Here is a 12,964-nt window from a genome sequence, read left to right on the forward strand (position 1 = left end):
CCCCCCCCCCCGCCCTTTACTTCTGCACTCCACTGCCACCTTCCTCACCTGAGATCCAGCTTTCTGTTTCTTGACTTCTTCCTAACAGGTCTAGCCTCAGCCCCAGGCTACGGAGACTGGCCTGGATCCTGGTCCAGCAGGAAGAACATTAGGGAGAGTGACTCTTGGGATTGGTGGTGAAGTCTCGGGGCGGGGGGCGTGGAGAGGGGTAGCTGGATGTAGGGGGTTGTTCACTTTCCACCTTGCTTTCCAGCCCCGGTCCTTGGCTTTGGAACCTTGGGTTTGTGTGTGGGAAGCTCCAGGCTTCCTGGACCTTTTTATTCTGCTTGTCCCTTCCTTTCTCTTCCAGAGGTACAGCATTTCAGAGAAGCTACCCCACCCTAAGCCTAGAGGTTGCACTCACTCAGGACTTATGTGTATATGCCTTTAGTCTTAACTGCATCCCCACTGCTGACTGGAGTGATGGTGTTTGGTGTAAGTGGGGGTCGTTTTTGACCAAAGAGAAAGCCGAGGAGTTCTGGTCCTGGGGCCACTATGGTGGTGAACTTTAGAAGCAGGAAACTACTCTAGAGGGTATGGCCTGGAAATCAGGAGGAAGCCAATACATCTCCTTTCCTGAGGATACCTCAGGTGAAGGAACCACAGCCGTTGCCCCTCTTCCCTCAGATCTGGAGTGGGAAGGATGCAGTGATCTTGAATGTGGCAGGGAATATTTTAGAAATCAACTTCCTTGAATATAGTCATGGCAAGGTTGTGGAGGTGGAAGGGAGCAAGGAAGAGTACAGCTTTTTGTCACAGTCTTAATTTGTGGTTTAGAATGTTGTTTGGGGTCACTTGGCTCCCTTTTGCACTTGTGGCTGTGGGTGGTAATGTCATATTAGCGAGTATCCAGTCTAAGACACTTAGTATGGGCAAGGCTGATGGAGGTAGGGCTGCCTCTCGTATGTACCTTCCAGGTGACTCATCCATCTCTGTGGGAAGCTTAACAGGGAGGGTTTTCCTTTGGTAAGGATTGGGGGAATTACATGTAAGACCTGCCTCAGCTTCCCTGGGTATATATACTTTAGCCCCAGCACCCCACTCTCCAGCCAACACACATCTACTTCAAGTGTCTGGAATGGAGAAATTCCTCCAACATATGTCTTAGTGATGATTCAGCCTGCTTAGCAGGTGGCAAGGAGGGGGCAGGAAGAGCTATAGCTGAATTTTAGGCTGAGAATCGCAAGTGGCTTTTTTTTTTTTCCCCTGGAGGAATATGTTCTGTCCTCCTTTTCTACTGAGAACAGGAGGAGCTGAGTGCACTGCAGTGTGTGGGATTTAGGTTAAACTGCAATTCGCAATCTCTGGAGTGATCAAATAAGTATAGGCAAGGCATTCGTTTATTTAGTTAATAAACACTTCAGGACCACTATGTGCCAAATATTGTTCTAGCTGGACACCTGAGAAATGTAGATGACTAGAATGGGCCCTTGCTCTTGAAGAGCTCACAATTTAGGTGGGGGAATTTACATAAACTAGTGATTAGAGTCATGTGATACATGCACTGTTAAAGGTGGGTGAAAGATACTGTAGCAAGGAGAAAGCACATCTCAGGATTTCTAAGTACTGGAGCAGACTGCAGATCCTGGGGGCTGAGGAGAGCAAGCAATGCTTACATCCTTTGGGCTGTGGGTTGGCTTAACTTTAGGGAACAGAGGCCTAATGAACTCATACCCTCTGATTGCCTGCCTTCCGTCTGTAAGCAGCTGCTCTTCCTTTATCTTACACCTAGGCAGGTGGGGACCTACTGCAGAGAACTGGGTCAGAGTGGTCTGGAAGGACTGGTCCTGTTTGTTAGGAGATACCTGTTACAGGAAATAGACATTTCATTCTTCTTGCTGCTATTGGCCCCTCAAGAGTCCCATTAATCCCTTGTGCACTTAAAAAAAAGTGAAGCATGTAACTGTCTTGAGTCTGCAGAAGGTTCTTTTTTTTCCCTTAGAATTTCTCACAGCTTTAAAAATAATCCTGCATTGCTTACAGGGTTTGCCTAATATAAAATGACTGTTGTGAGCATGAAGTTCCACGGGGGCAGGAGTGTGAGTGGCTGTGTGTGAGGGTTGCTTACTGCAGTCTTCCTTAGGCAGCAGCAGGAGTTCAACACATTCTCTCACTTGTCAAGCATATGCATAGCAGTGTTTTTAAAGGAAAGAGATTTGAGTTGCCCTTTCCCTTTCCTGACTTCTGCCCAGACAGTGTATGAGTAGCTCTTCACACCATCACTCACTGCCTCCCGGTTCATGTTTTGGCTTATCAGATCAATGAGCTCAGCCAGGTGCCTCCTCCAGTGATGCTGCTGCCAGATGATTTTAAGGCCAGCTCCAAGATCAAGGTCAACAATCACCTTTTCCATAGGTAAGTGGGGATCCTTGCCCTTCTCATGTCACCCTTCCTAGACAAGAGTAATAAATAATTTTGAAAGATTCAATGATTTGAAGGTTTTAGCTTTAGAAAGCAACTTACAAGTTGCATGGTCTAATGTTATTCCCAATGGAGGAATTCAGTTTTGTGCAAAGAAACCATTAAAGTAATTTCCAATGTTCCCTACACCCATATATGTACCAATGTTACCTCTCCTCTAGCCTGGCAATTCCGTAGGGTAAATATGTTCAGTTGCCATTACCATTAGCTTCTGATAGGGACTCCCTGAAAGAAATACCTGAGTCCTCTAAGCCCTCCTAGTGTTAGAAGATGCCATCCAAAACAGTGGTGCCTATTGCCGACTTTAGGATGTCCCTAACTGCTTGGGATTTGAGAAATGCTGCTCTTTGGAAGAGTAATAGATCCTGGCTCTACTTACCAGCCATGTGACTCAGGCAGGCTGCTAAATCACCTCGAGACACAGTCTTTCCTTCTATAAAATGGAAATAATATACCTTTAAAGGACCTCACAGGGTTTTATGAGAATCAAGTGAAGTAATATGTGCGAAAGTACTTTGTAAGCTGTCAAGCCCTATATAAACATAAGGTAATGTTATTTTGTTTTCTTACCTTGAAAACCCATATTCCAGGGAAAATCTGCCCAGTCATTTCAAGTTCAAGGAGTATTGTCCCCAGGTCTTCAGGAACCTCCGTGATCGATTTGGCATTGATGACCAGGATTACTTGGTGAGAGTCCATTATGGGGTGAGGGTAATCCTTTCTTTCTAGCAGCTGGAGAGTCCTTGGGACAGTCATGTTTAGAGAAATGAGAGCCTTGGAAGATATGATTCTTTACCTTTTTGTGGTCACAGGCATCTTAAAAAAATCTAATGAAAACTATAAACTCTGTCCTTGGGAAAAAATGAAGATACATTAAGGATTTTGTATTTGATTTCACTCAGTTCTTATATGGACACCAGATTGAGAACACCTGGTCAATTTCTTACCCCAAGGTTTCATCCACATTCAGTTGGCCATTATCCTATGACGTGTGTCTCCATATAAAGGGGGAGGGGGCCAGCCCGTGGCTCACTAGGGAGAGTGTGGTGCTGATAACACCAAGGCCCCGGGTTCGGATCCCATATAGGGATGGCCGGTTCGCTCACTGGCTGAGCGTGGTGCTGACAACACCAAGACAAGGGTTAAGATCCCCTTACCGGTCATCTTTTAAAAATAAATAAATAAATAAATAAATAAATAAAGGGGGAGGGAAAGAGCCTCTGGCCTATTCTGTGTCCTTAGGTGTCCCTTACCCGAAGCCCCCCGAGTGAAAGTGAAGGCAGTGATGGTCGCTTCCTTATCTCCTACGACCGGACTCTGGTCATCAAAGAAGTATCCAGTGAGGACATTGCTGACATGCATAGCAACCTCTCCAACTACCATCAGGTCAGGCCTCTCTCTAGCCCTATTCTTTCCCTCTCCTCCGTACTCCTACATAGCTCAGCTGCCAGAGTGCATGGGAGACTTCCTATCCCTTTTCTCCCTGCAAACCATTTTTCTCCACAAGCACTTGATACCATGTTTTTGATATGTTTTTGAAACTAGGAATTTTTTTTTAAAAAAGCCTCTGTATACCTATTTGTATTTTACTTAAGAGAAGAGTTTAGATGTATTCTTTCCTTATTGGGTACTTACAATCTAAAACCATTGTGGATTGGTACATAAAGGGCACATATGTAGAAAAATATAAACTATAGATTAAGTCAGAATTCAGTGAAGTGTTAACATCAAGTATACCATCAGGAATAAATGCAGTTTTGGGGAGGGGAGGGAAGAAAAAAAAAAAAAAAGGAATAAATGCAGTTTGGGGAGAAAACTAGGATAAGGGCATAATTGGGATAAATTTGAGGGGAAAATCCATAATCATATTCAGCTCTAAATGGGATTAGAGAAGCTATTCTTTCTGATCAGATTAATGTGGAATATGGAGTTTATGGAATGTTTTGGTGATAGAAACACTCTTCCTGAATGTTTTTCTACTGAAGAAAATTTCACCAAAATCAGTAAGCAAGGAATACACAAAAGACTCTAAAAAGAGTCTTTGGTTTTATGCAACAAATATTGAATGTCTGTAATTACTAAGTCCTATGTTAGGCAGCAGAGAAAGAGGTGAATGAAACAGTTGTGATCCCTGAGGATCTCTTGATCGAATGTCAGAGACCAGTAAACCAGTATTAACACACAGCAAGATGTGTGCAGTAGTAGAGGTATGTACAGAATGTTCTGGGGGTTCAGAAAAGAGCATCCTAACTCACCTGGGGAAGTAGGTACAATTGGGAGTCTCAAAGAGTTTTTTTTTTTTTTTTTTTAAAGATGACTGGTAAGGGGATCTTAACCCTTGACTTGGTGTTGTCAGCACCACACTCTCTGAAGTGAGAAAACCAGCCATCCCTATGTGGGATCTGAACCCATGGCCTTGGTGTTATCAGCACCACACTCTCCCGAGTGAGCCATGGACCAGCCCTCAAAGAGTTTTTTAGAGGAGATATCATAGGAGTTGACTCTTGAAGCACTAGTAGGGGTTAATCATTGGACAAAGTGGAAGAGATCATTCTAGGTGAAGGAAAACAGCACTTGTAAAGGCACAGAGCCATGAAAGAGTTTGGTGTTAGGGAACTGCAAGAAATTCAGTGTGGCTAGGATATAGTATTGTGGAAAATAGTTAAACAGGAGCCAGATCGTGAAGAGGCTTGTAAGACATACAAAGAAGTTTGGGCTTTATCCTGAAGGTAGTTTGCAGGAGAATGATATACATGTTATTTAGAAATATCCCTGTGACAGCATTTTAGAGAATGGATTGGAGAGGGGAGAATACTGGGAGTGCATTTACCAGTTAGGAGGTAATTTTAATAGTCTAGATGAGAAATGATGAGAGCCTGGAGGAGTGGTGGCAATAGAGCTGCTGGAAAGGAAAACTTGTGCGAGAATTGTGGGAGCTAAGGTAAAGTAGTGTCCAAATTACTGGTTATGGATAACTGGGTGCCTATTCACCAACAACTGGGAAACAGAAAGGAACAAGTTTTTGGAGGAAGACATTTCTGATTTGGACATGTTGAGTTTGAGATTTCTGCTGTTCATCCAGATACAAATGTCCAGTAAGTGATTGGTATATGGGTTTGGAATTTAAGGAAGAGGATTAGACTAGGAGTATAGATTTGAGAGTTGTACATGAATAAGTGGTCATTAAAACCATGACTGTAAGGGCCGGTCCGTGGCTCACTTGGGAGAGTGTGATGTTGATAACACCAAGGGCACGGGTTCAGATCCCTATATAGGGATGGCCGGTTAGCTCACTTGGGAGAGTGTGGTGCTGACAACACCAAGTCAAGGGTTAAGATCCCCTTACTGGTCATCTTTTTAAAAAAAATTAAAATTAAAATTAAAATTAAAAATAAAACCATGACTGTAGATAATATTATTGAGGGAAGTGTGTGGAGTGAAATGAAAAGAAGGCTGAAGACAGAACCTTAAGGAGCAAGTAGAGAAAAGAGCCTATAAGGGAGACTAAGAGTAGATGGACTCCTTTATCAGTGCCCTACTATATTCCCTAAAGGATTTGAGGACAGAGAGGAGGGGAATCAGAAGAGCGGTGTAATGGGATCTGAGGAAGAGGAGAGTTTTAAGGAAAAGACTGGTCAAGAGGATCAAGTGCCACACAGTTGAAAATATGACAATGACTACAATACCCATTGGATTTGGCAACGGAGGGATTTGAGGGAGATTTCAGAGGAAAACAAATCTGATTTCAGTGGTTTGAGGTGTGAATGAGAGAGAGGAAGTGGATTGATTGCTGATTACTTTTCTAAGAAGGTTGACTATAAAGAGAGGTAAACAGAGAGAGAAAGATGGTAACTGTTGAAAGAGGAGTAATTTTTTAAGAATCCAAATTATAGGCCATCAGGTAGACATTTTTACTATGGGAATCTAGCCCACCAAAAAACACTGATTTAAGCTGGCTGGTTAGTTCACTTGGGAGAGACCATGGTACTGGTAATGCCAGGTTCAAGGGTTTGGATCCCTGTACCAGCCAGTCACCAAAAACAAAAATGAAACACTGGTCTAGGTAAAAATCATTTCATTGATAAAGCGAATGGGAGTTCTAATCCTGGTTCTGTGATCACTTGCATATAGAGAGGGTCTAAAATAAGAATAACAACATTTAACCTTCCTCCATCTCAAAGAATGATAAAGGTGAAAATAGAGAAGGCACTTTAAAATTAAAAGACATCATACAGATGGAAGAAATCAGAGGAGATGGGGATTCAGAAACTGCGTGGATAACCAGGAGCATTTTTAGGAAGCTCCCACCACATTTGACTTTCTTGTAATCTCTCTACTTGAAGTTTTCTGCCCTACCCTGGATTGGTAGTGTTTGAATTCCCATCCCTGGACTGTTTGTGTATCTGCTATTCAGCCTCTCCCCATTCCTTTCTCCCCTTCCACCTTAGTACATTGTGAAGTGCCATGGCAACACGCTGCTGCCCCAGTTCCTGGGGATGTACCGAGTCAGTGTGGACAATGAAGACAGCTACATGCTTGTGATGCGCAATATGTTTAGCCACCGTCTTCCTGTGCACAGGAAGTATGACCTGAAGGTAAGAAGAGGAGAGATAGGGCTTAGGGGGAGGCTCCTGATGGCCTGAGAATGGGGAAGGGCCTGGGAGGGCATAGGATGCTTCCTTTTAAAGGAAAGAAGGCTTTGGGTTTGAGTACTTGTGTCAGTCCATTTCTGTTCTTTATAACAAAATATCTGGAACGAGGTGATTTATAAAGAAAACAAAATTTATTGCATAGAGTTCTGGAGGCTGGAAGTCCAAAGTCCAGGGAACACATTTGGTGAAGGCCTTGGTGGTGGCGATAGTAGCGTATCACATTGCAAAATGGTGGAGCAGAGAGTGGGACAGATTCTTCATGCTCCCGTTTTAAAGCCCTAAGAACCACGCCCCTGGCCACCATTTTTATTTTTATTTATTTTTTATTTTTATTTTTGGCAGCTGGCCAGTTCTGGGATCTGAACCCTCAACCTTGGTGTTAGCAACGTTGTGTTCTAACCAACTCAGCTAACTAGCCAGTCCTGCTGGCCACCATTTTTAATCCATTCACTAGGGCATGATCCTATAACCTAATCACCTCTTCAGTTACCATACTTTTCAGTTACCCACTTTTCAGTTACCATAATAGGACTTCCCACCCTCAGCAGTTAACAATGGGGATATTACCCCTCAATGAGGTGGGGGTGGGGCATCTAATCTGTAGCAGTACTCATCTGAGGAGCTGGGTCCTGACTGTTCTTTTAGCCACTTCTGCTGACTTGGTCTTTGGATCTCTCCACAGGGTTCCCTAGTGTCCCGGGAAGCCAGCGATAAGGAAAAGGTGATACTAACTTAGGTGATAGGGTGAGGGATGGGGGAGGGGAGATGAAAGGGATCTTCTTAGGGTGAAGAGGCTATTCTCCATAAAGGGATAGGGATCACAAGCTATTTGTTCTTAAATTAAATTTTGAGCCACTGAAAAGAAGAGAGATGTAAACTTCTACTGATCCAGGGATGGCTTGGGTGGGGCAGTTGGGAGCAGCTGCGTTGTCACTGGCATGGGTTATTTCATGTGGAAGATTTGGGGATGGATGGGGATGCCAGACTTCAAAAGCAAAATACTTACCCTCTACCTCCCATTCTGGGCTTTTTATATTCAAGCAGCTATTTTTGCTTAAGAAGAAGAAAGAAAAGTCAGCATGGAAGGTCTTGACTGAAACCATAAGCAGAAAGTAGTGGGATGTGATTTGGGGTACAGCTACAGTGAATGAGTCTGGGGCAGCATCACAGTATGGAGTCAGATGAGAGAGGGGCTATAAGATCTCTCTCCTTAGAAGCCACCGAGTTAGAGATAGAGCCCTAGACAAGAGGCAGCATTCTCTGAGACCTTGGAGAAGGGCTATATTCCCATGATGTCCCTTTACCTATTCTTAGGTTAAAGAGTTGCCCACCCTTAAGGATATGGACTTTCTCAACAAGAACCAGAAAGTTTATATTGGTGAAGAAGAAAAGAAAGTATTTCTAGAGAAGCTAAAAAGAGATGTAGAGGTGATGACTGGGTGCTCTGGGAAATGGGTTTCTTTTTTTCCTTTTTTAATGCTCTGCACAGGCTGGTTGTCTCTTCCATTCAGAATATGAGGGAACTTCTCCCCTTCCCTTTATTCTTTGGGTCTTCTGCATGTAGGGGTGTGGGGTATGAGACATGAAAAACCCCTAGATGTGACCCATAGAGGGAAGGGGTAGTTGGAATGAGCTAAGCAGATGATCTTATTTTATTTTATTTATTTATCTTTTTGGTGGCTGGCTTGGTACGGGATCCAAACCCTTAGCCTTGGTGTTATCAGCACTACACTCTCCCGAGTGAGCTAACCAGCCAGTTCTTCAATGGATGATCTTAGATACTAGGGCATTTAGGCACTAAAGGGCAGTGGTATACCACCACCCTCTATTTTTACATTTCCTTTCCCCAAGAGGGCCCCAAAATTCAGGGGTGGAGGTATAAGGGTGGGACCTGGGAGTGAGGAGGGAGATCTGGGATGTCTGACTTGTCAGTGGATCTCAGTTTCTAGTACAGCTGAAGATCATGGACTACAGCCTTCTGCTGGGCATCCACGACATCATTCGGGGCTCTGAACCAGAGGAGGAGGGGCCTGTGAGGGAGGACGAGTCAGAAGGGGACGGGGACTGTACCCTGACCACCGGACCTGCTGCTCTGGTGGGCTCCTATGGTACCTCCCCTGAGGGTATCGGAGGCTACATCCATTCCCATCGGCCCCTGGGCCCTGGAGAGTTTGAGTCCTTCATTGACGTCTATGCCATCCGGAGTGCTGAGGGTAAGGGAGATCCTGGGAATTTTAAGGGTGGAGAGGAAGAGGATTGTCCTTGGGGAACAGAGACCAGGGTGGTGGGTGGAGAGGCTAGTTAGCTTTTCAGAGCAAAACTGACTGGTTTCTGTGGAAAGGGAATTGAGATTATACCTGCTTTTCATTGTTGGTCTCCCTCTCCATAGGGGCCCCCCAGAAGGAGGTGTATTTCATGGGCCTCATTGACATCCTGACACAGTATGATGCCAAGAAGAAGGCAGCTCATGCAGCCAAAACCGTCAAGCATGGGGTGAGAGTTCCCTAAAGCCATTCCTTTTCTATTTTGACTTGACTGTTCATTGGGAAGAGAGAGCTGCTCGTGCCAGAGCAATGGGGTGGCAAAAGGATGGAAATGGTCTGGAAATGGAGGGTGGGGAAGGGTGGTGGGGAGGTCTGACACATTGTTTCATACCTCCTCTCACAGGCTGGGGCAGAGATCTCTACTGTCCATCCTGAGCAGTATGCTAAGCGATTCCTGGATTTTATTACCAACATCTTTGCCTAAGAGACTGCCTGACTCCATGGTGACTGCTCTTTATGTTCAAGGTGGTGGGGTTCTGAGAGGCTTGGAGGAATTGTGGATGTTCTGGCCACTACTTCCCTTCCTCCTTTGCTAAATTCAGGTCGCAGACTCCTTCCATCCAAATAAGTCCATCTTCTTGACTAAGCTTTTCCAGGCCCTCAGAAATACATTGTCCTTTCTCCCCTTTGTCCATTTTTCTTCCCTCTCTCCCTACCCACCCCCCACCAACAAGTCTGCTTACTTCTTTAGAGTGTTATTGTTGACTCTCTCTCAAGTGCCTTGATCTTTGTAAAATGTCCTGTTGTTTCTGTAAGTAGGAGGAGCTGGGGGAAGGGGGTCGTTTGCCATCTTCGGGACCTGACTGGACAGCTGGACCTGGTTCAAGCTACTACTCTGGATGTACTTTGCTGTGTGACATGAACTAAGAATGTCTGAATTTTGCTGATAACTTTATAGAACTCACTGTGGTGTGCTTCTCTCCTGGTAGGCCCTGGGATGGAGAATTTTCAAGATAATACAGATATGGGTGTAGGCGTGCACATGCATGATGGGATATGGCCAATCTTACAGAGGTGGACTGGAGAGTGGTCAGCAGGCTGGCACCTCATAGAGGTGGGACTTAAGAGGACTCTTGTGATTATGCAGAAAATTGGAGAAGGTCTCTGTCAAGGATTGACTACTCTCCAGTCTCTTCCATCACCCCACTTCCACCCCTACCCACCTGTACTTCAGGGTGCAGGAGCCCAGAGACGGCCAAAAGTGTTCAAGCTTGTGTGAAGGTGTTTGACTATTGCTGCTCTTCACCAGAACCTCATACCTCTCCTGGACTAGAACCCTTCAGTGGGTATGTGGCCAGTTCTGGAGGCTGGTAGGGTTCATTCCCCATGTTGAGTTTCCTTTCTTCCTCTCTAACCATTCCAGAGGTTTATTCCTAGCCGGCAGGAATATCTCTACCTGGGTCAAGTCTGGTCATTTCAAGAGGACGAAGGCCTCAAGTGTGGGAATTTCCCCCACTCCCTGGATGCGTGCACCTAGCACACTTCCTTCCCCCACCCCTTCTCAAACCCTTTTTCCAGTTGGATTTGTTATCATTCTGTTCTCTTCTGTCCCATCTAATACTGTTACTGTGTCTCCCAAGAGACAGATGGCCTTCTTTGTCATTTTCACGCTCCACCCCCAGAGAGGAGTCAGCCGTCAGCCCCCTCTAGGATAGTTGAGTTGAAGAGTGATCTTCCCAGAATGCAGAGGACCCTGAAGAGATGAGAAAGATGTCCTCCCCTAGCCCCAATGCCTTTGGGGCTAAGAGCCCCCTCTAGGATAGTTGAGTTGAAGAGTGATCTTCCCAGAATACAGAGGACCCTGAAGAGATGAGAAAGATGTCCTCCCCTAGCCCCAATGCCTTTGGGGCTAAGGTGCCCATTCTTTTTGCTATACTCCATCCCCCTTGAGGCTTCCACTTATCATTATTATTATTTTTTAAACATAAAGATGGGCACCAGCATCTGGCCTGTGGGTGGGGGGGGAACAGTGCTTTGCAGTGTATCTGGCTGGACTGATCTGTTTCACAAGAAGTTGTGAGGTCATGAGAAGCCCTCTCTTCCCTTCATCTGCTCTAAAGGGTGTAGCTAGAAGAGTGCCCAGTTAGGAGTTGGAGCCCCTATAATATTTTCCTGTAAGGGGCCTGATTGATCTTTTTCATTCCAATCTTTCCCTTGTTGGATGCAATAAAATTTTGTGACACCAGCAACTGTTCTTCAGAAATGGGTTTTCTGACCATGGGGCTGATGTTTCATGGGCAGTATGGTCTTTTTCATTGGTTGCTTCTGTTTTACATCTTTGTTTTATTAATTAAAAAAAATAAAAGATCTTGCGTGTTTACTCCAATTACTATCACAATACAATACAGAAAATAAATTATTCAATTCCAAATTTCTTCACAGAAATGCCTTTTTTTTTTTTTTTAACTTTCTGAGGAAGCCTGTGCTTAGGGGTGCAAAGACCATCTGAAGAATTCTGGTCTTCCAGGTGTTGGGCCCCTAGCTAGGGATGTGGGTTTCTACAAAAGATGGCTGTAAAGTAAAAAGGTTGTGAGGGGTGTGCATGGGAATGGAAGACGTTGTGGGAGTTAAGCAGTAGTGGGGGCTGGGGAGGAGTGGGATGATGTTGATGTGACCCTTCCTCTTCCCTCGGGGCTCTGGGCTTGATCACACTCCATCTCCATAAAGGTGAGTGGGCCTCTCAACCCATGAGCTAAGAGAAGGAATTCAGTATTCCCTCAGGCTTCCTGGGAAAGCTGTCTTCTGCCTGGAGGGCGGGAAGCGTACAGCAGGGTCCTGGGAAAGTGAAGAAGAAAGTGACCAGCCCTCCAGTCCGGAGGGGGAGTGAAAATTGGGTGGATGAATAGAAGTTGTTGCCAGTCTGGGAGATTCAGTATGTTTTGGCTGAGGAGCCTTTTGGCTGGTGGAAAAACCTGGCTTGATGTGGCCCCAGGGAAGAGAGTTGGACTGAAGGTGGAGACTGCTCTGATATGGGAAGCAGAGCAGAGCTTTTTTCTTCCTTTGAGAGTTTTTAACTCTTTAAACCATATACTTGACGCCACCACCACCCCGTCATTTTTAAAAAGTGTGTTCACTTCCCATTCTGCACAACCTCAGTATCCCTATTCGTGGAAAGAGAAAAATCAGAGGCACTTACCAATAGCCATCTGGGAGCAAGTTGTGGGGGTCACAGAAGACATCAATCTAGAAAGAGGCAAGAGATGAGGGAGAGGATTGAAATAGTTTAGTACTGGGATTTGTTTGTTTATTTTTAGAACCAATGCTTTTCTTTTTACTAGGATTCTTTCCATCCCACATTGTTCCTCAAAGGCCCTTCTAGCATAGAGATTTCAAAAAATTGCCCCCCCCCATCCCCATATACGCACCGATACTCCTCACCCACCCACCCACCACCAGCTCTCACAAGCTGCCACGCAGCTGACTGGGAAAGAAAAGGGAGCGAGAAGGGTGGTGTCTCTAAGGGATTTAACCTCCTACCCTCATTGACATGACGCCACCCCCTCCCTCCAAAGACTGGGACGGCGCCTC

The 12,964-nt window shown here is 45.1% G+C and overlaps 1 protein-coding gene and 1 long non-coding RNA gene across 5 annotated transcripts in view; one reads left to right on the forward strand and one right to left on the reverse strand.

Annotated features, from left to right (window-relative positions):
- The window catches only part of PIP4K2C (phosphatidylinositol-5-phosphate 4-kinase, type II, gamma), a 12,082-nt gene extending 908 nt beyond the window's left edge, over positions 1-11,174 (forward strand). The window contains exons 2-11 of one of the 4 annotated variants that reach the window (XM_008577407.1): positions 2,297-2,394; positions 3,051-3,147; positions 3,703-3,846; positions 6,909-7,055; positions 7,795-7,833; positions 8,427-8,540; positions 9,055-9,325; positions 9,502-9,605; positions 9,780-9,879; positions 10,196-11,174. In XM_008577407.1, the coding sequence (XP_008575629.1) occupies positions 2,297-2,394; positions 3,051-3,147; positions 3,703-3,846; positions 6,909-7,055; positions 7,795-7,833; positions 8,427-8,540; positions 9,055-9,325; positions 9,502-9,605; positions 9,780-9,860 (1,095 nt within the window). In that variant the 3' untranslated portion in view covers positions 9,861-9,879; positions 10,196-11,174. Of the gene's footprint in view, positions 1-2,296; positions 2,395-3,050; positions 3,148-3,702; positions 3,847-6,908; positions 7,056-7,794; positions 7,834-8,426; positions 8,541-9,054; positions 9,326-9,501; positions 9,606-9,779 lie in introns of all 4 variants that reach the window. The other 3 variants (XM_008577408.1, XM_008577406.1, XM_008577409.1) reach the window with 3 other exon arrangements.
- On the reverse strand, positions 1,362-3,102 carry LOC103594205. Its single transcript, XR_550827.1, has 3 exons — positions 3,031-3,102; positions 2,840-2,893; positions 1,362-1,844 (listed from the first exon to the last, which is right to left on the reverse strand). It is a non-coding gene; the product is annotated as an uncharacterized LOC103594205 (long non-coding RNA).
- Positions 11,175-12,964: the final 1,790 nt, after the last annotated feature.

This window comes from Galeopterus variegatus, unplaced genomic scaffold, assembly GCF_000696425.1.
Source record: "Galeopterus variegatus unplaced genomic scaffold, G_variegatus-3.0.2 Scaffold1505, whole genome shotgun sequence".
NCBI lineage: Eukaryota > Metazoa > Chordata > Mammalia > Dermoptera > Cynocephalidae > Galeopterus > Galeopterus variegatus.